General features: G+C 46.6%; 1 protein-coding gene across 6 annotated transcripts; it reads right to left on the minus strand.

Moving 5' to 3' along the window:
* Nucleotides 1-1,151: 1,151 nt before the first annotated feature.
* nhsa (Nance-Horan syndrome a (congenital cataracts and dental anomalies)) lies at nt 1,152-25,399 on the minus strand. 6 transcript variants are annotated; one of them, XM_072696198.1, is made up of 11 exons: nt 25,339-25,399; nt 19,351-19,503; nt 18,277-18,401; nt 17,623-17,679; nt 17,031-17,093; nt 12,264-12,453; nt 11,422-11,469; nt 10,095-10,226; nt 6,987-9,896; nt 6,692-6,815; nt 1,152-6,581 (listed from the first exon to the last, which is right to left on the minus strand). In XM_072696198.1, exons 1-11 carry the CDS (start codon nt 25,373-25,375, stop codon nt 5,993-5,995), a joined length of 4,428 nt encoding a protein of 1,475 aa, XP_072552299.1. In that variant the 5' UTR covers nt 25,376-25,399; the 3' UTR covers nt 1,152-5,992. The 6 variants fall into 6 exon arrangements, with proteins under 6 accessions (XP_072552299.1, XP_072552298.1, XP_072552303.1 ...); XM_072696197.1 differs by having other exon boundaries at nt 12,264-12,468; XM_072696202.1 differs by lacking the exon at nt 17,623-17,679.
* Between the last annotated feature and the right edge of the window lie 1,052 nt (nt 25,400-26,451).

A 26,451-nucleotide genomic window follows, 5' to 3' on the forward strand; every position in this document is an offset into this window, starting at 1 on the left:
ATATCATTAATATCCAGTATGAAGCTCCAATAACATTAATATCCAGTATGAAGCTCTAATAACATTAATATCCAGCATGAAGCTCTAACATCATTAATATCCAGTATGAAGTTCTAATATCATTAATATCCAGTATGAAGTTCTAATAACATTAATATCCAGTATGAAGCTTTAATATCATTAATATCCAGTATGAAGTTCTGATATCATTAATATCCAGTATGAAGCTTTAATAACATTAATATCCAGTATGAAGTTCTAATAACATTAATATCCAGTATGAAGCTTTAATATCATTAATATCCAGTATGAAGCTCTGATGTCATTAATATCCATTATGAAGCTCTAACATCATTAATATCCAGTATGAAGTTCTAATATCATTAATATCCAGTATGAAGCTCTAATAACATTAATATCCAGTATGAAGCTCTGATGTCATTAATATCCAGTATGAAGCTCTAATATCATTAATATCCAGTATGAAGCTCTAATAACATTAATATCCGGTATGAAGCTCTAATAACATTAATATCCAGTATGAAGCTCTAATATCATTAATATCCAGTATGAAGCTCCAATAACATTAATATCCAGTATGAAGCTCTAATAACATTAATATCCAGCATGAAGCTCTAACATCATTAATATCCAGTATGAAGTTCTAATATCATTAATATCCAGTATGAAGTTCTAATAACATTAATATCCAGTATGAAGCTTTAATATCATTAATATCCAGTATGAAGTTCTGATATCATTAATATCCAGTATGAAGCTTTAATAACATTAATATCCAGTATGAAGTTCTAATAACATTAATATCCAGTATGAAGCTTTAATATCATTAATATCCAGTATGAAGCTCTGATGTCATTAATATCCATTATGAAGCTCTAACATCATTAATATCCAGTATGAAGTTCTAATATCATTAATATCCAGTATGAAGCTCTAATAACATTAATATCCAGTATGAAGCTCTGATGTCATTAATATCCAGTATGAAGCTCTAATATCATTAATATCCAGTATGAAGCTCTAATAACATTAATATCCAGTATGAAGCTTTAATAACAGGGTTATTATTTATGAGTTATTTGAACAGTATGAAACTGATCTCTGTAATCACACAGTAATAAAGTCAGCAGTGGATTTTTAAAGCAGTCACATTTATTGGCCTCCTCTCTGCACACTGACTAAGCCGCCAGACAGCAGCTTCAGGGAAGATGTACAACAAGGTTCTCCACCAGGTTACTAAAATAAATACAGACTCCTCCTCGGACAGCTCCAGAAAATATACAAGGCTTGTAATTAATGTAAACTTCTGAAATCATTAGAACATTTTTACAAAAGAAACATCATCATCTGAAAAAGGTCATATTTACACGTCTGTACAAAAACATACAAAACTCAAGCTTTACTGGCTGCTCAGAGCGAGGGGCAGCTCGTACCAGTACAGACCCCCAACACCAAACCCTCGCCTTCTGACCACTGAAAAGTGACCACTGGTGTTAGGGTCAACTCCAGCGTGCCGTGTTCAGCACCAGTTCAGCTCCCACTAACTGTCTGGTGCACGAGTGTCGTTTTAAACAGGTTCCATCGTTTCTTTTTCGTTGTTTGTTTGTTTGTTTGTTTGTTTATTTTCCCGAATACATTTCAAAGCAGTCTTGTGTAGAAATTCTCTATAAATAGTTTCAGGTACAGCAAAAGACAAAATCCACTTCACACAGTCCGCTACGTCAGTGCAACACCACCCTTATGCCGGCTGGAATGCTTCTGGCTCCTCCACTGCGGCCCTGCTAGAACACTAACCCAGCTCTGGATATGTGGGCCTCCAACCGTCTCCACCTCGTTCCCTTTTTGCGCGAGTTTGTACTACACCACCCCCCCCACACACACACACACACACACACACATCCCCCTCTGCAGTTTACCAGCTTATAAAGAAAGTGTGTAAAAGTACCAGTGAAAAAATCCACTTCCACAGTCAGGCCCTGTTCACACCTGCTCACACCTGCTCACACCGACATACGAACTGGGTGATCTGGTGATAAGCCACGGCTCATCATGTGAAAACAGACGTGAACGGGGTTCAATAACATGTTAATAAGCTGCCTGTAACGCAACTGACCCCAAAACATATGTAGTGTGAACGCTGAAGCGCCCCCTACAGCACAGAAGGACCGACTTGCAGCATATAATGTTTTTAATATTTGCCTAATAATGAAAAAAAACAGAAATGTGACAAAATTGTGTAATTAACTTTTTTTTTTATATAAAAAAATGCTAATTATTTAACATACAATTTAACATTAATGTATAATAAATTTAATATAATTTTTTCCATTTTTAGGATGATTTTTGGAATATTATATTTTTATGTTAATAATTTATCATATATTACATTATTTATTTATTTATTTTAATATTTTTAGGTAGATTTGTTCATATGTTATGTAACTTACATTTTTGGTACTTATTATATTTTGATGTGACTCATTTCTAATCAATTCTTACATTATTATGTTTTATTGAATTGTAGGTAGATTATTTGTAATATATTACATTATTGTTTTTACATTTTTTGAGTTAAGAGCAAAATTGTGTCACATTTCTGGGATTATTACATCATTAGGAAGTTATTACGATATTAATTTCTAAACCTGATTAATATTAATAAAGTGATATGATCATGGATGTGGGGAGGACGCAGTAAATGTAGCTGAGGTCCCTTTCTAAAGAGATTTCATCCTCCTGCACAGATATATAGGTGCTTCAAAGGGTTCTCCGAGCGCCACTGCAGAACCACTTTTGATAGTAACCCTAACATCAAGTGAAGTGTCTCCAGACCTTCTCCACACTCTCTGTAGAGCAGCTGTGGTTGCACTGATCTTCCCATCTTGCCAGAGTGAGATCTGAACGTGATCCGATCACTGAAAGCCAGATCTCTGGAGACGGATGCTGACACCAGTCGTGAGCGCGGCCTGAGCTTCAGGTCAATCAGAACCCTGGTGGCCTGCAGGCTCCCGGACTTCTACAGTCTACAGAGACCAACTGACTGGGAAGGAATACAGCACACCATCGACCCTCGGGACAAGGAGGACCGTAAACGTTAGCTTATCTTATTAATGCATTATCAGAATTCCAGAAAGTGGTTGACCTTGTCTTCTGCACCAGTGTTAACTTCAACAAAGCTTAATTATCTGACGATAAAACATTTAACGTTAAAAAAATAACCATAAATAAAATCTCTGATCCTCAAAAACCTTAAAACGTTTGTCTTGCTCTAATATTTCAGAGTTAGCCGTACTGTGATCTTCTCAAAGATCAGATCTTCCAACGTTGTACCAAGAATGAAAAGAAGATACGAGCTTTTTGAGTTTTTTGATCTCAGCTTATCATCTCCAGACTTTGAGGGTGGTGTCCAGCACTGTCCGGATCTGAGATACCTTCTGAACCCGTCAATGTCTCAGAGTAGGGATGGATACCACCAAACTGCTGGCCTGGCACTCCTGGACACCAACCCCTTCAGCTCTAGAACCGAGGATCCCGTTGATGAAGACGATACAACAACAAGTAGAAGACCCAAACACTTCCACGCTCCCATCGACACACTGAAGACTTGCTTTAGCTCTCAGTCAGACATGACGTCACACAACCCCTCAGTCCTGCTTCTCAACATATTCGCTTCACTGCATTTATTCAGAAAGGCCTCCTCCCTCCTCTCGAACTTCTCGCTTTGACCACTTCTGAACCTTCCTCCTCTCTTCCCTCTCAACGTTGCAGATTCCCAACCGGATCAGCAGGATCGCAGCCTGCACCCCTGCTTCCTCCACCCACACTCCCGTACAGCCTGGCCTACAACCTAACCTGCTGCTCTTGTTTGCACCTCGCGCCACAGCGGTCACTGTCTCCTGCTTCTGTCCGTCTGTTTCTGAAGGTTCCCGCCAAAATAAGAGGCCAAGGATCCACCGTTTACCGACTGGATTGGACGAAGAAAATCACGAATCGACGATAACACGCACAAAGTAATGCCACGGTCACTCCACAAACCTGCAAGACAAATTCAAGTGACAAAACTTCGATCACGAACACGTTTGATTATGTTTTTTAGTTTTTTTTTTGTTTTTTTTTTTAGCAATAACTGGTCACCACTGTGCCTGGATATCCACTGCATGCAGTTATGGCGATGGCCACTAGGGGGGAAAACGACCAAAACAGTACCGAGTTCAAAACACACTGGTTTAAAAGTTTGCAACACGTCAAGGGATGGGTTTTGAAATCGAAGGCTCTTAAGGTGCTGACCGAATTACTTCCGCATTATTCGCTGCTAAATTTCAATGGCCAATAAGCAATCGAGACGGCTGATTGGCTAATTAGGTGCTAATGACCTAATTAATTGTTAATATATCAATTTTAGTGCTTTTCTGTTGTTTTCTGTTGTTGTTATTCTACACCCAGTACATAAACTCACTTCCAGCACTTCACCCTCATGTCCGGTCTAAGCCACACCCACTTCCGGGTGTTTAGGAATGAGTATCCAGCTCTACTGATCTGCGACAGTACCAGTCCTCTCGTAAGGCCAATTACCAAGAACTGAACTGACCCCAACAGCATAATTAATGTGTTAATGATACGTGCTGAACACTGCAAGTGACCTGATTGTTATTAGAGTTTTACGACTATCGATTAATTACACTTAGATATAATTTCATTTTAATAAATTCAGACCAATATGGCAATTCATAACTGACACACATATAAAAAAAAACAGTTTTAGCGGTTCGGCAGGTCTGGGCTAATAAGCATGTGCAAGTATTTCTGTATCAAAGACTGAATTAATCAAATATTAAAACCTTGTATCTCCAAAAGTCTCCTAAATCACACAAAGAGAAGGAAAAACGTTCCCACCTGTCAACATAAAAAAGCTTTTATTAAAAAAACGATTATATACAAGTAATTTTGGAGCATTTCTATTGGTCCGTTCATCGTGGAATTCTGGCACGGGTTGCCAGATTCACATTATGTTAAAACTGTATTACAATAAGTAGTATTAATAGTAGTAGGTCCACAGTGAAAAACAGCGAAAATGGAGATACAAGGTTTTGTATGAATTACCAATGGCTGAATTAGTTAATAATTAAATAATGAAATGGCTGTGATGCTGGTCGAGGTAAACGGGCCATTTTTAAGAAACACATTTGTTAATAACAGTTTTTAAGGGATGAAATATCATCAGTTGTTGCTCAGTAATTAATAATTACATTAATTGCTTTACTTCATTACTTTTGATACTTTTTGATGCTTAATGATCTGAGCTGATTAAGCTTGATAAATGATTTTATGTAATTAAAGCATGTTCTGCTTTTTTTCTGTATTTGCATACTATGGTAATTTACTATTTCTATGATTTTTTACAGCATTTTACTACAAAATATTTATTATTTTTGCTACAATTTTTTTTTTAAAGAAGTGCAAATTTGAATATGCTTGGGAACTTCCACCCGGATGAGTTCTAGATAAAGCGGGGCTGGTTTTCTGAGAGATTCCGTATAAAATATACTGTTGAGTAAGCCATTGAGTGAGTCATTGCTACAACAAGCACTGTAAAAGGCCACTATTTGATTGTCCTAGGTTTCTCTATTATGGACATACGTCCACATATTAATGCCCATATACTATTAGGTTGAACTGACTGTGACTGAATCTGTGACTGAACTAAGCTACAGTACAGATTAGGTGGCGGAGTGATGATATACTGCATATGTCTATAAGACAAAGGTACGACACTCCCGTATCATACCTGGTGAAATTTGTACACCCTAACACTCCCAGCCATACACAAAATGTGCGGAACAACGATGATGGGCTACAAAAGGGTACAAACTCGGAACAATAAAATAGATCATTTTCTTCAAAAGTTCAAAAGAAAAAGGTTCTTGATCAGTGGCTGAAAGTAGAAGGTGCTTTTTGTTTGCTTGTTTGTTTTTTAAGAGGAACGATCGTCGTGTGGACTTCCGTCTGAGTTTTCCGTTTCTCCCTCAGAAATTGCCTGCATGGGTGCCGAGAACAGCCGGCTGCGTGTGCTGTACCGGCTGCTGTTTGCGGCTGGTGGTACCCTTGAGCGACCTTGTCTAGAGGTGCCAAAGGCTTTTGTGGAGAAGCCCTCTGCGTTGACTTTAGGGAAGGGGCTTGGCAACTGCTCCGGAGTTCCCTCGGGAGACTGCAGCTGCAAGGGAGAGCCGAATTCCTCGGGCGGTCTGGAACCCTCGGACAGAGAGTCGCCGAAGCTTTTGGAGGCAATGGGACTTTTTAGGATCTCCGTGGCGGACATGCGGTAGCTGGAATCGGAGCGACTTCCTTTCTTCAGCAGCAGCAGTTTAAATTCCTCGTTGGAGGTACTGGACTTTTTGGCACTCCTGTAAATTTGTCCTGGGGTCCGCTGGGAGCTGGTTGGAGTTGTTGGAGTGACAGGGGTGCTGGGAGAGGTGGCAGGGTTGCTAGCTGAAGAAGCACTCAGGCGACTCCTTGTTGTTGTGTCTCCAGAGTCCTTTCTGCCAAGGACTTTTCTTTTTGACCTGGAATGACAATCAGGTTTGGTGTTCAGATGTTTCTGGGCAAGGAGGTCTGCAATTGGTAACTGACTAAAGCACAATTTGCCATCTGTGTCTAGAACCTGGAAGCTTACCTGTGAATCACAGCGAAGAGATCCTCTGTGGTGAGGGACTTGCTAGGGGAAAGGAAAGCACTGTCCCCTTCTGGTTTTAACTCGTCCAGCAGAGGGGACGCAACTGGATCACTAGGTGTGGATTCTGCAAACAGAAAATTCTCAGGTTACTTCGGGCAACTTCTGGAAATGGACGTCAAGCCTTGAAGCCTTGCAGCCTGAAACCCTGGAGCCTTGCAACCCATTCCTAAACACTAAACATCAGCAAGGAAAGTTCTTTAGATATTCGACAGATGCAGGAGACTCTGTGACTAACCTTTACTGAAGTAACCTTCCGTGTCTGGCGTCGACCCTTCTTCCATGTCGTCCAGTGAGGCACTTCTGGTTGGAACACCTGATGTCAGGGATTCCTTTGCTTGGTAACTGGCATCGCTGATTGGATTCATTTGCAACGATTCCAGTGACGACTGAAGGACAAAATCAGGCACTTTGTCAAGACTCTCAGATGTCTTCACTATACCATGATGATCAGATCCTGTTGCTGTGTTTTCTTCTGTTGCCTCAGGTCCCACTTGCTGACCATCCTCTGTTCCTAAACTGCTGTGAGAGGAGAACAACCCCACTGAAGTGCTTGTCTCTTGGTCAGCAGGTACCTTTTGATCCGCTGTATTCTCTGATATGTCTTCTGCAACGTCATCCCTGCTCTCCTGCTCAGACAGTGCTCTGAAAGCAGTCATGCTTCGAAGAGGTGCTGGGGCTAACCTGTCATATCTGTTTCTGGCACCAAGATGGCTCACTAAGTTCCCGGATGCAGAAGTATTCAGCAATTCACAGTTGTCCTGAGTGGAGGTTTCAGAGGTGAGGGGTCTGTAAGGTGGTGGCTTCCTGGTCTCATGGGGTTTGCTACTAGTGGGCTCAGGGACGAGAGTTACAGTGGGGCACTTGGGTCTCGTGGAAGCATCAGTACAAGGCCGATCACGGTTTCCTTCACCAGGTTTGCCAACTGGGCGTAGCTGCACTGAGCAGAGCACCATGGGGGTGATCACCAACGGACTGGTGCTGTTGGTAGGTTCAACACTTGCAGCAGCCGATGAAGCTCCAGCTTCAGCCTTAGATGCTACTATCTTGGGTTTGTTCTGGTGGAAGATGTGCAAGTGGTTCCTGTGGGTTGAAGGCTTGTGGACATTGTGAAGGGCACTTAGGTCAAGGTGAGTTGGAGGTATTATGGGAAGCTCGAGGTCGCTCTTGGACGTCCGCTGCTGCAGCGAAGCAAGTGACGACTTTCTCTCAGGGACTTTTGGTTTCCTCTTTCCACCAGTGGGCGACAAAGGGTTGGGGTTTGGGAAGAACGCAGATGGCACGGAGGATGTTGGTGTTTCCGACTGGCTTGAGTAGCCACTGGAAGGGGATGCTAGACCTACTAGCTTCTCTGGGGAGGGCAGTCTGAATTCATTTTCCACCGACGGCAGTGAGGGAGTGGTGGCTCTCGAGCCAGACTGGGACGTCTGCGACTCTGAGCTTTCCTGTGACTTTATGCATTCGATGACAGTCGTACCCGTAGCAGTGCTGGAGTTTGACAATGATCGGTAGGGATCGTTGGATTTCAAGTCATTAAGAAGCCAGAGATCTGCATAGTCAGACTGCACAGCTCCCTCGTCCTTGAAGGAGCGTGTGTCCGTGGAGCCGGGGAAAGAAACTGGAATCTCGCAATCTGGAATCTCGCTAGAACTCGCTAGAACACCCCAGGCTTCCACTGGCTCCTGACTCTCTGGCTGGTCAGAAGGGTCACTCAACCCCAGGTGCAACTTCTTCTCCTTGGAAGACATTGGCAGGTGTTGCTCAACAGTTATCTTTGGTTGGCTGGTTTCCGGAGCTGGTCCAGCATGGCTGCTGATTTTCCTCAAGGATGAACTACGTTTTGGTGGCGATGGTTTCACCTTTGGTTTCCTCAGGGACAGATTACGTCTCCCGAGACTGTGACCTCTGTACTCTTCCTTTTGCTGGTCCACCGATGCATAGTTGTAAGTGAAACTCTTGCTTCCTTTAAGACCACAGTCAAAGTGCATGGAGGTATAGTAGCCTTCAGCATCCACAGAGAAGTGGGACATGGTGTCAGCCTTTTCAGAGGGGGGCTTATCTAAGCTCTCGAACGTGGCTATGCTGGCAAAACTGGGGCATTCCAGGCAGCCATCTTCCTCTCTAGAGCATCCTGGGCTGAAGTCCTGGTGGCAGGAGGTGTTGTACCTATGTTGGGGATAACCCCACTCGCCCTCGCTTGCAGTGCTGACTCCAGCGTCATCCAACATGTCAGTTGCAGTAGACGTAAAAGACCCCGTTCTGTGACTCCGGAGACCTTGAAGCCTGTCCCCAGAATAGGAATCGATAACGAAGCCTGTAGAGTCTTCGTTGGCGTGAGGAGCTGCGTTTAGAGACAGCTCCGAGTCACAGTGTGAAGATCCCGTCAGTGGGGGTGAGGCTGCTGGAGGAATTGTCTCGGATGTCTGAGAAGGGCATGTGGAGCTGCTACCACTCCAATTGCCGCTGGAGGACTGATGGTCCTCTTTGTGGTCCATTTGACTGCTCAGTACCCCAGCGTTGGAGTGGATGGGGCTGCTGAAGGTGTCAGAGCTGGATGAAATCTCACAACTGTCCATGTCGGTTTTACGAGGGAGACGGGACCGACCTCTTTCCATCCACACGTGCTCCGGGCTCTCAGGGCGCTGCTTGAACTTCAAGCTACCTAGCTGCCGTTCTGGCGGTACCTGGTCATCAGTGCTTTCTCCTTCATCTTTCAGCATGCGCTCTCCAGGCCCTGCAAGGAAGTCTTCCGGGTCAAACGGGGAAAGTTCTTCCTCCTCTTCATCATCATCATCATCATCGTCGTCGTCGCTGTTGTCATGATCTTCGTCAACTATCCTGCCGCTTTCGCGAGGAAGGCTTCGGGAGCGCAGACGGGTGCCGATGTCGGCGGTAAACATTGCGTCCGAGCTTTCCGGCAGCGAGGAGATATTTCCTGTGGAATGGGAGAGTGGGACAATCCCACTCTGCCCCCTCTGAGCTCGGATCCGTCGACGTGACGGTGCTGCAGCTACTATCAAGAGGTCATCTGTCTGGCAGCCTGAGTCCCTGGTGTTGAGCCGAGAGAGGATGAGGTCCTCAGGGCAAGTGTCGGAACTGGCATGCACAATTACTGTCCGTTCTCTAGCCACCGGAGACTCATCAGAGTCTGGAAAAGGTGGAGAGAAGACAATTTCTAAATGAAAAAGAATCAAGTAGACATAGACCCCCAAACCCCCCAAACAACAGACTCAACAGACAGTAGGAGCAAGAATCTGACAGTCAAGCTGAAATTGCACATTCAGAAAAGATTCCTACGCCAAGCCTGGAAAAAAAAGGATATGTAGGTGGTAAATGGGTTACGTGCCTAAGTCTGGCTGCACTCGTCTGGGAATGCCTGTGATGGTTTTCCGTCTCCTCAGCTTCCGTCTTCTCTGTAGCACGGACTGCGAATGGACTAGCGAGCAGCGCACACTGGCATCTCTGTCGAATCCGACCCCTGTGAAGAGCACCAGACGTCAGAAGCTGCTCTCTGCCAAACACTCCCATCCCTCCCGTTTCTCACACTCGTGCCTCACAGAGGCCTTTAGCTCTAGCGGCTAACTGTGTCACATCTACTTTACATTCAGTGGAGCTGAGGATGGATTGCCAAGGCTTACAAAAACACCAACCAGTACAGACGTGTATGAATCAACGATCACGTCGGATGGATGTCACAGTTCACGACTTCATGCAAGGGGGAGGGAGCAGACCATGCCGTCTACGCTAGCTTTAGCCTTGCAGAAGAACGCAGTGGACAACTACGGCTGCTGTACAGCTGTAGATGTTGGAGCAATGCTGCTACCTGCTGGGTTGCACCACTTGTAAAGTAAGAGGAAGCCGTGGCTCGTCCTGCACCTGAAGGAGTTACTTCTGAACTTTTCCCACATGATCCCAGATGTGCTAACTCTGCTGAAGGTGAATGTGAGTTAGTAGAGGTGGGTTAGCTTTTGTGGAAAGTGAGTTAATAAGATTATTTTTGTATGAAGCGTCCCTGTGAGCCCTCCCCTCACTCCGGCGCAGGGCAGATCAATTCGATTCAGTCCGCTCCTTTGTGATTTTAATGCAGCTAATTGGCATGCGTAGAGCGCCGTCCTAGAGCTTTGCATTTCCTGGCATCGCTTCCGCACCCAGGGCGACCACAAAGTCATCAGCTTTTATGTTGTGACTTGCAGGTTTTATTTAGGTCTAGGCCTAAAGACAGAGGGGTTTCAGAACTGACCCTCTATAATAATAACGACGCGCTCGGCGCTGCCGGACGTCTGGCAAGCTGCAGGCAAGACTGCCTTCGAGTGCAAATCTGCAGCTTCTTGACTTGCAATGGAAGTCAATGTAAAAGGATGTTATTCCAAGTCATTTCGGAGCATTTCTATCGGCCCATTCATCATGAAACCTGGACCCAGCGTAAAGCTAAAACAGCTGTAAAACAGCTGTCGGATTCATATGAAGTGAAAAAGGACAGAAATGGAGATGCAAGGTTCTTGAGTGACAGCAATGATAAACACCTTCACAGCAGATTATATGATCCTATTCAGCAGCCTGATCTCTCTCTCTTTCTCACTCTCTCACTCACTCTCTCACTCTCTTTGGTGGTGGGTGGGTTGGGGAGATGAGAGGTATGAATAAATAGACACTTAAAAAAGATGTAAGCTCACTGAGAAAGGCTGAAATCGCCGAGGAAGGCGCCGCAATGGAGACCTCCTCTGAAAGCAATACACGCACAATTCAGTGCACTGACCAGGAAAAAAAGCCTACGAACTGTCCATCTGAAGGGAGAACTGTGAGAACTGTGTCCCAGAGCTATGGTCAGGGTCTACCTCGAAGACCACCACCATTAAGCACCTGATAGGCTTCACTGAAAGGCTTCATTTTCCTGTGTACCGACAGCGGTCAGAGGTCTAGATTAGCCTTTAGACTGCCCATCCAGTGGAATTATATATATATATACAAATGGACAAGTTCTCCCGGTTCTCACGGTTCTCCGTTCTGCTGGGTTCTTGTGCTCAAGCTACTTTCTACACATCTGCACACAGGCATTGAGAAGGTCGGCACATTTCTGAATTCAGCTCATCTCCCAGGCTGGTCTTTCAGTCCAGTGGAGCTGGAGATACAAGCATTACTTTGCAGATTGAATATATATACATATATTTATACACACCAATTAGCCATAACATTAAAACCACCCGCCTGATACCGTGTAGGTCCCTCTCGTGCCACCAAAACAGCTCTGAAGGTGTCCCGTCGTATCTTTAGCTGGTCCTTTAAGTCCTGTACGTTGTGAGGTGTCCAGCTGACCAGCTGACTAGTTGTCCTTCCTATGAGCACTTTTGGTAGGTACTGGCCACTGCACCTCCCAAGACCTGCCTGATGTTCTGGAGATGTTCTGACCCAGTGGTCTAGTTGTGGTTTTAATGTTATGGCTGATCAGTGCAATTCGACTACCTAATCATGCACTGATTGGTCAGTTGAATCCTAATCAGGACCAGTAAGCTCTTACCCGTGACGTTGATGGGGACGACGCAGGAGCCGATGGTCTGTGAGTGGATCTTCATCCTGTCCTCAGGGGTGGGCAGCGGCAGGGTTCCGCTCCAGTTGGTCTGTTTATCCAGAGTGCTGGGAACGTTAGGGATGGGGCACTTGGACCGGTGGCCTAGAGCCACGCCCTCAGAGTCAGGGTCATCCACAGCCTGGACAATAGAAACCTGGTGAGAACAGGACCGTTGGAGGCGGAGCTGCTGAGTTTCATGTGGAGGCTTGATTAGTTTCAGAAGCTTCAGACTCAGGGTCAGCTTTCGGTCACTCTGTGGCGCCGTGGTCATCACGGTCAGTAAAAAATGGAATCTGCAATGTGTGCTAATGTAACAAGGTCTCATTCCAGAGTGGGGGTTCTGTGTGAAATGCTTGGTTCTTGATAACCTCCCCCCCCAATCATATCTGGAGTTCTACAGTGGAGGTGAAGGGAAGCAGACGTCTGAAGCTCTAAAAGCTCCTCACAGAAAGTTCTTCACCTAATGGTGATGAAGACGCTGCCTGATGCCTGAGACACTGTTCTACCAGAGTTCTGAGAAGAGTTGGGCTCTAGAACCTGCTTTTTTAGAACCTGGTGGAGGGATACATGCTGCAGGGTGTAGTGCAGCTACAGAAAGTAGTCCCTAAAGAACACTGGATTAGTGGAGATTCTCTATTCACTATTTTACCACCATCATCTTAATCATTATCATCCATATAAAACTCAGAAGACTCGAGTAGCTGCACTGATGGGTTTGGATAGGAAATAAAATATGGGATGTTTCTGTGTTGTAGTCATGATGACCGACGCCTGCTTCCATTCACCAGCACTGTACAGTGATCAGAGGGGGTCAGTTTCTCTACAGTGAAGCTCAGTTTCACACCGGACCCCCGACTCTGGGTGACTGCTCACATCTCAAGCAATGAACAGTGCAGAAATTTTGAAAAGTGGTGGTCTTCCCCTTAAAGGCTGAAGGATAAACTGGCAGAGGAACAAAAATCCATGACTTTGAGTTTGAGGCCTGACGTCGAGAAACATGCAACAGTGAACATCGACAGGCGGTAGAGTTAGCAGTAGCCCAGAGCAGGGGAGCACAGAGAGAGAGAGAGAGAGAGAGAGAGAGAGAGAGCCTGGGCTTTCCCTAAAGCACCTCAACATAACTTTTAAATGGTTGAGTGAGCATCACACTGAACCCTCTCTCTCTCTCTCTCTCTTCCTGATAGGTGTGTAAAAGTGAAACTACACACTTACCTTCCGTCGTGAACAGAGCGATAGCTAAGTGGAGTGTGTGGAGAGTGTGTAGAGTCACTCTTCAATGAGTACACACACACACACACACACACACACACACACACACACACACTCAGTGTTAAAGTGAGCTGTGATTTAGGGTTGTTGGGTGAGTGTGTGTGTGTGTCTCAGTGGGCCAGCGAAGGCCTCACAATAAGCAGTGTCCATGAAGCGGCGGGTTACCACGGAAACCTCTCCCAAAGTGAGAGGAAGGAGTGAGAGAGATAGAGAGGGGAAGGGCAAGAGAGAGAGAGAGAGAGAGAGAGAGAGAGAGAGAGATGGGGGAGAGAGAGAGAGAGAGAGAGAGAGAGTGGGGGGGGGCGAAGAGAGAGAGAGGAGAAGGGCAAGAGAGAGAGAGAGAGAGAGAGAGAGAGATGGGGGAGAGAGAGAGAGAGAGAGAGTGGGGGGGCGAAGAGAGAGAGAGGAGAAGGGCAAGAGAGAGCGAGTGTAAGAGAGTGCGAGAGAGGGGGGTACAGAGAAAGAGGGAGCTTAAGAGAGAGAGATAGGAGAGAGAGAGAGAGACAGACAGAGAGGGCGAGAGAGAGACAGAGAGGGCGAGAGAGAGAGACAGACAGAGAGGGCGAGAGAGAGAGACAGACAGAGAGGGCGAGAGAGAGAGAGAGATAGAGAGGGCGAGAGAGAGAGACAGAAAGAAGGAGACAGAGAGAGAGACAGAGAGGGCGAGAGAGAGAGACAGACAGAGAGGGCGAGAGAGAGAGACAGACAGAGAGGGCGAGAGAGAGAGAGAGATAGAGAGGGCGAGAGAGAGAGACTGGGAGGAGGGGCTGAGAAAAAGGCAAAAAGTGGGACAGCCTGGCTCTCAGCCAAAGGCTACTTTCAGCTTAGCAGGTTTGAGGGGTGTGTGTGTGGGGTGGGGGGGGGTGTATGTAGGGGGGTGGCAGTGGGGTGTGAAAGAATGCCATTCATGAAGTTCAAAGAGAGGGAGGGGGGTGAGGGGGTCGGGGGCAGGGGGGGTTTCTGGGTAAATGTGTGATGGATACACCCCTGAAGGAGCCAAAAAGAAGAGAGATCCAGTTAAAGGGAAACTCCATCAGTTCAGACCTAATCAGACTCCGTCAGACTGGAGGTTTGGGGGGTTCTGTGTGAAACGCTCGGTTCTAGATAAGCTCCCCCAGTCAGAGCTGTTCTACAGTGGAGGTTCTAGATAAGCTCCCCCAGTCAGAGCTGTGGTTCTACAGTGGAGGTGAAGGGAAGCAGACGTCTGAAGCTCTAATAAAAGCTCCTCACAGAAAGTTCTTCCTCATCCATATAAGACTCAGACTCGTGTAGCTGCACTGGTGGGTTTGGATAGGAACTAAATTATGGGATGTATCTGTGTTGTAGTCATGGCGACCGACGCCTGCTTCCATTCACCTGCACTGTACAGAGATCAGAGTGCGTCAGTTTTTCTACAGTGAAGCTCAGTTTCACCCCCCCCCCCACACACACACACACACACACACAGCTCTCACACACACACACACACACACACACACACACACAGCTCTCACACACACACACACACACAGCTCTCACACACACACACACACACAGCTCTCACACACACACACACACACACACACAGCTCACATTCTGAGTTATGAGGAGAATTTTGGAAATTTGATGGAATTCCCCTTTAAAGGCTCAGGACTCACACAGACACACACTCAGTAGCTTTAACCCTCAAACCCTTCATTATGGAATCTGAGGCTAGCAGATCTCCATGCGTGTGTGTGTGTGTGTACAGTGTGTGTGTGTACAGTGTGAGTGTGTATGTGTGTGTGTGTGTGTGTGTGTGTGTGTGTGAGAGAGAGCTTTTCCCCAAGACATTCCTCTCATATTTTAGTGACAGTCGGCCCAGCAGAGAAAACCAGGGCAGCGTTTTTCTGCACACTGGAGTCACACTGTACACACACACACACACACACACACACACACACTGTACACACACACACACACTGTACACACACACACACACACACACACACACACACACTGTACACACACACACACACACACACACACACACACACTGTACACACACACACACACACACACACACACACACACACACACACACTGTACACACACACACACACACACACACACTGTACACACACACACACACTGTACACACACACACACACATATCCCCTGACTCGGCTCTCTACACAGCCATGCAGTAAGGTTTAGGGTTTAGGGTTTAAGGTTCAGAACTTTAGAGATTAAGACCAGGCTTTATAGAGGAGGATTAGGGGTTTAGTGTAGAGGTTTAGGTTCAGGGTTTAGAGTTTAGGGTTTAGGAGTGAGGGTTAGGGGTTAGAGTTCAGGGTTTAGAGTTTAGAGTGTAGAGGTTTAAATTTAGGAGTTAGAGTTAGGGTTTAGGAGTTAGGGTTAGGGTTTAGGAGTTAGGGTTTAGGAGTTAGAGTTAGGGTTTAGGAGTTAGAGTTTAGGAGTTAGAGTTAGGGTTTAGGAGTTAGAGTTTAGGAGTTAGAGTTAGGGTTTAGGAGTTAGAGTTTAGGAGTTAGGGTTTAGGGTTTAGGAGTTAGAGTTTAGGAGTTAGGGTTTAGGAGTTAGGGTTTACAGTTCAGAGTGTAGAGGTTTAAGTTAGGAGTTAGAGTTTGGGGTTTAGAGTTTGAGGTTTAGAATTCAGGGTTTAGGAGTGAGGATTAGGGTTTAGGTTTTAGGAGTTAGGGTTTAGGAGTTAGAGTTTAGGAGTTAGAGTTTAGGAGTTAGAGTTAGGGTTTAGGAGTTAGAGTTAGGGTTTAGGAGTTAGAGTTTAGGAGTTAGGGTTTAGGGTTTAGGAGTTAGAGTTTAGGAGTTAGGGTTTAGGAGTTAGGGTTTACAGTTCAGAGTGTAGAGGTTTAAGTTAGGAGTTAGAGTTTGGGGTTTAGAGTTTGAGGTTTAGAATTCAGGGTTTAGGAGTGAGGATTAGGGTTTAGGTTTTAGGAGTTAGGGTTTAGGAGTTAGAGTTTAGGAGTTAGAGTTTAGGAGTTAGAGTTAGGGTTTAGGAGTTAGAGTTAGGGTTTAGGAGTTAGAGTTTAGGAGTTAGGGTTTAGGAGTTAGAGTTTAGGAGTTAGGGTTTAGGAGTTAGAGTTAGGGTTTAGGAGTTAGAGTTTAGGAGTTAGGGTTTAGGAGTTAGGGTTTAGGGTTTAGGAGTTAGAGTTTAGGAGTTAGGGTTTAGGAGTTAGGGTTTAGGAGTTAGGGTTTACAGTTCAGAGTGTAGAGGTTTAAGTTAGGAGTTAGAGTTTGGGGTTTAGAGTTTGGGGTTTAGAATTCAGAGTTTAGGAGTGAGGGTTAGGGTTTAGGTTTTAGGAGTTAGGGTTTAGGAGTGAGGGTTAGGGGTTAGAGTTCCGGGTTTACAGTTCAGAGTGTAGAGGTTTAAGTTTAGGAGTTAGAGTTTAGGGTTTAGGGTTCAGTCTGAACCACTCCAGTTCCTGTGGCGGAGGCCCGGCAGTGCTGTACCTTTCTGCTCCATCTGGAGAACTGGCAACATTCAGTAGGGGTGGAGGATCGGGGACTCTCAAACTACAACACAAACACAAACACAGCTATGAGTGATGGAGCGGGCGGGGGTGGGGCGGGGGGTCAGGGCTGAACCCTGGGGGTACATGATGAAGCATGGAGGTGCGGTCGACTCCTGTTAGCTGCAGTGGGATCTGAAGCTCCAGCTGAGAGTTGACTGTATACTGCAGACGGTCCGGCTACTGATTTTCACTCATTTATACACGGTGCTGCTGTAGATCCTCCATCTGCCACCAGAGGGCAGCAGGTGAATTTCACTGGGTTTGTGAAAATGAGCCCTTGAGCCCACTGCAGGTACGAGGAGAGGGCGGCGACACCGTGGTGCTACAATACACAACATAACACGGAAACGCTGGACGCTAACGGCCGAGTATGGACAGGAAGTCAGGTGACTCAGGTGGTCAGCAACCTGCAGACTGTAAACGAAGACCCAGCCCGACCCACACACTGATCGGAGGGTTTACAGGAGGGTCATGGTCAGTTACGGTGAGGGTTAGTGTTGACCACAGCACCTTCATGAAGACAGTTTTACCTGTGTGTGTGCTACCTGCACTGCTGCATCCCTCACCTCCTCCTCCTCCTCCTCCTTCTGCAGCATGGTGGAGGAGGAACACACACACACACACACACACACACACTGTAAGAAAGATGTCAGGTAAATAAAGCTCTACTGGAGCTGGATTATGTTTGCCTGAGGAGGTTCTGTACAGACAGACACATAGGCAGTCAGACAGTTAGGCAGTCAGTCAAACAGTCTGATAGACAGACAGACAGTCAGACAGACACATGGTCAGACAGTCAGGCAGACAGTCAGACAGACAGACACATGGTCAGACAGTCAGACAGACAGACAGTCAGTCAGTCAGATAGTCAGACAGACAGACACATGGTCAGACAGTCAGGCAGACAGTCAGTCAGTCAGACAGACAGACACATGGTCAGACAGTCAGACAGACAGACAGTCAGTCAGTCAGATAGTCAGACAGACAGACACATGGTCAGACAGTCAGACAGACAGATTTACAGTCAGACAGACAGTGAGACAGACACATGGTCAGACAGACAGTCAGTCAGTCAGATAGTCAGACAGACACATGGTCAGACAGTCAGGCAGACAGACACACCCGCGGTCAGTCAGATAGAAAGGCAGACAGACAGACAGAGGGTGGGGGGGGGGTTGTCTTACCGTGTGGAGGTGTTCCTGGTTCCTGAGGGTCTGGGGGGAGGGGTACGAGGGAATGGGCGGAGCCACCGAGAGAGAGATGGTCACCCTCCGCTCTCTTTCACACACTTCTTGTCTCTGCTGCTGATCTGTTTTACACACACACACACACACACACACACACACATACACACACACACACACACACACACACACACACACACACACACAAAGCATTAGGAAGTGGGCAGACACACGCTGCTCTCCCCCACACGGCCACCAGAGGGCAGTGTCTGACTGTCTCCACTCCTGAGGCTCGCTGCTGCTGGGATTTGCTGATGAGAGCCTAAAAGACTCAACAGGGAATGTAAGCAGTGGAGTGAGCATGTCAGCAGTATCCGATACACAGCGATCGATCAATACATACAGATTATCGATTAGTCTGATCTCTATTGATTAGGCTCTGTTTTACACATTACTGGTCAGTCTGACTTCTGACTGTATTACAGAGTGATTATTGATTAGTGATCAGTGTGACCTGTGTACAGAGCTTGTATGCTCAGCTGAACGGTGATTATTGATTACTGATCAGTCTGATCCCTTACTGTGTTAAAAAGTGATTATTGATCAGTCTGGCCTGTAACTGTGTTATAAAGTGATTATTGATCAGTCTCACTCGTATAAAGAGCTTGCATGCTGTTCTACAGAGCGATTATTGAATATTGATCAATCTGATTTTTATCTAGAACTCGTATGCTGTTTTACAGAGAGAATATTGATTAGGCTCTCTTTTAAAGATTTGTGATTACTGATCAGGCTGACCTCTTACTGTATTACAGAATGATGACCTATCATTGATCATTGTGACCTGTTTCTGTATTAGTGAGTGATTATTAATTATTGATCAGGCTGACCTCTTACTGTATTACAGAATGATGACCAATTATTGATCATTGTGACCTGTTACTGTATTAGTGAGTGATTATTGATTATTGATCAGGCTGACCTCTTACTGTATTACAGAATGATGACCAATTATTGATCATTGTGACCTGTTACTGTATTAGTGAGTGATTATTGATTATTGATCAGGCTGACCTCTGTACAGTGCTTGCAGGCTCTGTTTGGCATTTCGGTGTAGCTCCTCCACGCAGGCTGGCCGAGTGGACGGGAGAAACACATTCCTCTGCAGGTGAAACGCTGACTGATAATGACCGGTCAGCTTACTCTCAACGTCCAGATTCGACACAGCTACAGGGAGGGAGAGAGAGAGAGAGAGAGAGAGAGAGAGAGAGAGGTGTAACTAAACAAATAACAGATAAGAGTTTTGAGCAACAGAGCAGAAAACCTGGACCCAAGGTTCAGGACCGTCCAGTGGGGATGTCAATGGAGCTAGCTCCGCCCACCTCTGTCTCAGAAACCACCTAATGGATCAGTCAGAGAGAGACAGTGGAGCTTAATGGGGTCCCACCTTCTGAACAAATGATCCTCCAGCAAACAAAACCTAAACAAACACCCCCACCCCGCCACCACAACCCCCCTCCACCCCCCACCCCCCATTCAAGACCAACATGGTACGGTCCCTTCACACACACACACACACACACACACACACACACACATATATATATAACTAACAGGAAAGCTGCTGTTTGTTACAGATGATGGACAGATGAACTGAAAGTGGGCTGAAAATGTAATGTTACACACAGACAGACACACACACACACACACACACACAGACAAACACACACACACACACACACAGACAAACACACACACACACACACACACACACAGACAAACACACACACACACACACACACACACAGACAGACACACACGCAGAGTCTGGCTGTAGTGCTGCAGGCTGTTGAAGCTGTGGTGGATATGAAAGACCTACAGCTCACTCTCTTATCACTCACACTCCGGTCTTTAAGAGCCCCCCGTATTGAAGCACTCTAATGTAGGTCAGATACTCAATACAGCACGGCTGGCTTGATCTGTGTGTGTGTGTGTGTGTGTGTGTGTGTGTGTGTGTGTGTAAGAGAGAGGTATTAAGGAACAATATCTGGCCTAGATACTGAAAGATCTCGATAGAAGCAAAACAGAATAATCTCAATTACTGCAAAACTATAAGAGGCTGATTCACACTGTGCCACGATCCCGCTGTGCAGAAGTCATCAAGTCCAAACCCGAACGCAGTGAGAGAAGCTGCCCGAACCTCACCTGACCCGAGGCACCCGAACCTCACCTGACCTGAGGCACCCGAACCTCACCTGACCCGAGGCACCCGAACCTCACCTGACCCGAGGCACCCGAACCTCCATCCCTCATTACATCCTTACTCCTTCCCTCACTCCTTCCCTCACTCCATTCCTCACTCCTTCCCTCACTCCCTCCGTCACTCCTTCCCTCACTCCCTCCGTCACTCCATCCCTCACTCCTTCTCTCACTCCTTCTCTCACTCCTTCCCTCACTCCCTCCGTCACTCCTTCCCTCATTACATCCTCACTCCTTCCCTCACTCCATCCCTCACTCCTTCTCTCACTCCTTCCCTCACTCCTTCCCTCACTTCATTCCTCACTCCTTCCCTCATTACATCCTCACTCCATCCCTCACTCCTTCCCTCACTCCATCCCTCACTCCTTCCCTCACTCCTTCCCTCACTCCTTCCCTCACTCCTTCCCTCACTTCATTCTTCACTTCATCCCTCACTCCTTCCCTCACTCCTTCCCTCACTTCATTCCTCACTCCTTCCCTCACTCCATCCCTCACTCCTTCCCTCACTTCATTCTTCACTCCTTCCCTCACTCCTTCCCTCACTCCTTCCCTCACTGCTTCCCTCACTCCATCCCTCACTCCTTCCCTCACTCCTTCCCTCACTCCTTCCCTCACTTCATTCTTCACTCCTTCCCTCACTCCTTCCCTCACTCCATCCCTCACTCCTTCCCTCACTTCATTCTTCACTTCATCCCTCACTCCTTCCCTTACTCCTTCCCTCACTCCTTCCCTCACTCCCTCAGTCACTCCTTCCCTCACTCCTTCCCTCACTCCTTCCCTCACTGCTTCCCTCACTCCATCCCTCACTCCTTCCCTCACTCCATCCCTCACTCCTTCCCTCACTCCTTCCCTCACTTCATTCTTCACTCCTTCCCTCACTCCTTCCCTCACTCCATCCCTCACTCCTTCCCTCACTTCATTCTTCACTTCATCCCTCACTCCTTCCCTCACTCCTTCCCTCACTCCCTCAGTCACTCCTTCCCTCACTGCTTCCCTCGCTTGCTTTGAGCTCTAGCCAGATTCCTCCTTTCATTTCCGCCTGAGAAGTTTTCCCTCAACCTGCTGCTGAACCCTGTAGGTCTGGCAAACAGACTGAAACCTGGAGAAAAGTCCTGATAGCAATCAAAGCTCCCCTGCTCTCCGGGAGAGGCACACCAGGACAGACCCAACTGACTCCCTCACATTTGCTTTCAAATATAAACATAAAAACAGAACGACCCACTGGCCAGAGCAGAGCCTGCACTGCAGCAGAGACGATCCAGCAGAAACTCCATTTAGTTCATTTAGTGCGGGATGCTTTTCAGAGCTCACGAAACTGTCGGATTTTCGGGGAAGAGTGGAAACAGTGGATAATTGCTCAGAATCTCTGAAGTGCTTGTCTCTCCATGTTGGGTCTTGACCATGACTTTGCACTTTGTCCTCAGAGGTCTTTGGAGATCTTCAGAGGTCTTGTAAGGTCCTCAGGGGTCTTTGGAGGTCTTCAGGAGTCTTGTAAGGTCCTCATGTGTCTTTGGAGGTCTTCAGAGGTCTAGCAAGGTCCTCAGGGGTCTTTGGAGGTCTTCAGAGGTTTAGCAAGGTCCTTTAGGTCTTTGAATGTCTTCAGGAGTCCTGTAAGGTCCTCAAGGTCTTTGGATGTCTTCGGGAGTCCTGTAAGGTCCTCAGAGGTCTTTGGAGGTCTTCAGGAGTCTTACAAGGTCCTCAGAGGTCTTTGGAGGTCTTCAGAGGTCTAGCAAGGTCCTCAGAGGTCTTGGTAGGTTTTCAGGAATCTTGTAAGGTCTTCAGAGGTCTTCCAAAGTCTGTTCAGACGGTGCTTAGCCTTGTGCTGAGGATGGGCTGATATGGGGGCAGGGGTCTCCACCATAAAGGCCTGCTGGGTGTGAGCTGTTTATCAGCATGAGGCGGGAAACCCAGCAGTGACCTCACACTGTAATCACAACTCTCTCTCTCAGTGGTCTATTCTCAGTCCGGCAGTCACACCGGCATGCTAGCGTTCATGGTAGAGCATGTGGTTCTGGTACGGGTCTATTGGTGCTGCCACTGCTGGGTTGAGAGCAGAGGTGACAAATCCAGGTCCAGAAGATAAAAAAATCCAGGCAGCTGGAACAACAATCCTTGGGTGGATTTTTACCTTCTGGACCTGGATTTGGGTCCACCACCCAAGAGCAGCTCTGTGAGCACAAGCTGACCATCGATGAAGAACTAGTGGCCGGCTAACACAAACTGACCCTCAACAGTTTCTGATGAAGTGGTCCTCACCCCCCACCCCTGCCTGAACTTATCAACTCCCTGTAGACCTCCAGGATCTGAGTTTGGGGGCCTCACTGCGATGATTAAAGCATCTTCAGTTGAAGGAGAAGAATCAGAACCCAAGTCCACAGCAGAGACGACTGAAGATAAGGAGGCTGATAAACGTATTGTTTCACTTGAGGAAGACGACAGAGGATGGAAACCAGCATCCTCGTTTCCCCCTGATTACACGACCTCGACCACCTCATCTCTCTCGCTCGGACCAGATCTCGGACCACTGCTGCCACTGCTAGGTTGAGAGCAGAGGGGGCAAATCCAGGTCCAGAAGGTAAAGCTCCTCCCCATGATTTCATTCCAAACCAATGCACTAACCATTAAACCAATCAAAGCTTATCCTAGCATGCTAACCACAAGCTAACATACTAACATAACCATGAGCTAACACACCAACCGCAAATATTCTGACCTTAATTTAACATGCTAATCTCAGGCTAACATACTAACTGACCTTAACCTAGCATGCTAACCACAGGCTAACATACTAACTGACCTTAACCTAGCATGCTAACCACAGGCTTACATACTAACTGACCTTAACTTAACATGCTAACCTCAGGCTAACATGCTAGGCTAGTTTAAACCGGGTCACGCTGCTTTATGCTGGTCTGACTGGTTGAAAAGCATGCTATTCGTGCTATTGTTTTAGCAGCTAACATGCTAATCCTAAGCTAATGCTGTAAATATGAACTGAGGTGCTAACCGACCATGAGCTAAGCTATTGTTTGATGCCGATGTATCGAACTGAGACCAATGCAAAAAAAAAAAAAAAAGATACACAGGTTACTTACTGCACACTACATATCCCAGGGTGCATCACAAATGTAAAAAAAAAAAAATATATATATATATATATATATATATATAAGCTAAGGTTAACTTTGTTCTGGTACCTCGGTTCTGGTACTGAAACCTTGAGTACTGGTGGATTTACTAAGATAAACTACTAAGCTTTAAAATATTAATAATTTTATATATTAATAAATGTACATTTCCAGGCTACGTCAGGCTGCCCTCCACCAACCCCACCCACCATTTAGCTTCACTTTTAGACTTTTCAGATCAGATCTGGGACAGAATGGGATCAGATATCCAATCTAGCACGTTCAGCTTTAGCCAGCTCCACCAGCTCCATCAGCTCCATCAGCGTTAGCCATCTCCACTTCATCCAGTAAAATAAACACTAATAATTGAGCTATAATTATTCAAATGAGTTGACGTAACCCTTCTGACGGGCCGAACCCGAGGCCTGCTGACTGAAGCCTGTCACACGGCGGGCCTGCTGCGTTTCCCAGGGCTCTCTCTCTCTCTCTCTCTCTCTGCTCTGTAATTATCAGTCTCTCGTCCAGACACGAATATTACAGCCAAAAACCACAAACCACACACTCCAGCTCGCTCACACACACACACACACACACACACACACACACACACCTTCTAATGTGAGAAAGCCCACACCTCCAAATGTCAGCCACTCATTCCACCAACACCCCCCTCCACACACACACACACACACACACACACACACATTGTCAGTTCTCGACTTGCCCAGGCATTTGTTCCTCTAGTAAACAAACACACTAGCACTAGCATTAGCACTGCAGCTACACCAAACTGCCCCGAAAACACCGGAAACTGCTGCAACAACAACTGGAGGCAACAAAAGGACCTAGGTAGGGGTTTCTAATAAAGTGACCAGTAGGTGGATATACACAAATCAGCAATAACATTAACACCACCACCTAATATTGAATCTACAACCGCTCTGAACTCCTCTAAAGGCACCTCCATGAGCATCAGTGAGGGCCTCGGGTGCCCATGACCCGGTCGTCGTTTCTTGAGGCACTCTTAGTAGGTACTGACCACTACATGCCAGGAACACCTCAGAAGACCTGCCTGACTGATGTTCTGGAGATGTTCTGATCCAGTCATTGTCTAGAGCATTTCAGTTTGGTTCTTGTCAAGGTGTCTCAGGTGCTGCTCGCTGCCTAATATCTCCACCCCTTGACCACTGGCCATGGTCATAATGGTCGACGAGCTTAGTGAGGTTGGTCGATGTTGGTAGACCAGCTAAACCATCAACCCAGATATGCACTGCTGGCCAGCATGACCTCAGCAAGCTTGTCAACCATTATGACCAAGCTGATTAGCATGGCTAAGCTAAGGCCAACTGGCACGACCAAAGTGATTGACCAGCATGACCATCACCATCACCATGCTGGTTGACAAACGTGACCAGCTTGAGTTTGAGCTTCTCAGCAGGGTTGTTTTTGCTCTCCTATTGGTCAGGACTTCACTGGTAGAACTGAAGGCCGACAAAATGAAAAAATTCTCCTGTAAAAACAGTATTTTGGAGAAACGAGCGTGGTCAGCCAAACACATTCAACCCCACTGGGTCCGATTCCAGCCAGAACCAACCCCTCACTGAAGTGTGTAGCATCTTCAGACCTTCTGGATGGAGGCTGAGATTCACGCAAGTAGAGTAAAGCTGTACTTTACCTTTACACCTCCGCGGCACACAGCATCCAAGAGCCATGACTGGGCTTCAGTCCCGACTGCACTCATCCACAGTTCTCTCTCTCTCTCTCTCTCTCTTTCTGCTTTCACTGGCTGAGGCTCGGCCCTGGACCCTCATGGAACCACAATTCAGTCCCTACCGGAGTCTCTCTCCCTCTCTCTCCCTCTCTCTCTCTCTCTCTGTCCTGAAGCTGCTTTCAGCTCCACTTCTCTGTAACATCTGCAGGACGCCCCCCTTTCCACCCCCATCCCCCACTGCCCCGGTCACTCCTCCATCTACCCGCCCCCCCCACCGGCCTGGTCAGATGGTTCAGTCCGGCTGCTTGGGCCACTAATCCCTTCATGGCCCACTGAAGGAGTCTGAAGAGAAGGAGAAGCACAATCACTGCTAATCCACACACACACACACACACACACACACACACACACTGCTAGAGTTACAAACAGCTCTGTATGCACTGGTAATACAGATAAGTGCATACAGATAATAAAGTGGCCAGTGAGTGGAAACACAAGGTAGGTGTTTCTAATAAAGTGGCCAGTGAGTGGTAATACATGGTAGGGGTTTCCAATAAAGTGGCCAGTGAGTGGAAGAACATGGTAGGGGTTTCTAATAAAGTGGCCAGTGTGTGGAAGCACAAGGTAGGGGTTTCTAATAAAGTGGCCAATGTGTGGAAATCAATAGTAAGGGTTTCTAATAAAGTGGCCAGTGTGTGGAAGCACATGATAGGGGGTTCTATTAAAGTGGCCAGTAGGGGGAATATAAGGTAGGTGTTTCTGATAAAGTGGCCAGGAGGACATCTGATCTAGCTTGTTTCTACCCTGACACACCGTTTAAAAGCAACACACACCTGATCTCTCTCTCTCTCTTTGATCTACTCGGAGTGGGTGGAGCTTCCGGATCATGCCCAACACTGATTGCAGGTTCAGTGAAGGTCAGCTGGTGTGCCTCTACCTGCCTGCAGCAAACTCACCTGGATTTTCGAGTGCGAGATACGCCCCCAGGTCATAAGCCCTCAATTTGTTCCCACTCAATTCCTGAAGACCTGCAGCCCTGAACAAATTAACCCTTTAAGCTCTGGAGGTCAGTGTGTG

Source organism: Salminus brasiliensis, chromosome 14 (genome assembly GCF_030463535.1).
Source record: "Salminus brasiliensis chromosome 14, fSalBra1.hap2, whole genome shotgun sequence".
NCBI lineage: Eukaryota > Metazoa > Chordata > Actinopteri > Characiformes > Bryconidae > Salminus > Salminus brasiliensis.

Coding starts and splice junctions, on each gene's coding strand:
- nhsa (XM_072696197.1), bottom strand. CDS start 25,375: ATGGCTCTTGGATGCTGTGTGCCGCGGAGGTGTAAAG. Junction 10,227..11,421: donor GGCGATTTCAGCCTTTCTCA/GTGAGCTTACAT, acceptor TGCTCTTCACAG/GGGTCGGATTCGACAGAGAT. Junction 6,582..6,691: donor CTCTTCGCTGTGATTCACAG/GTAAGCTTCCAG, acceptor TTGTCATTCCAG/GTCAAAAAGAAAAGTCCTTG.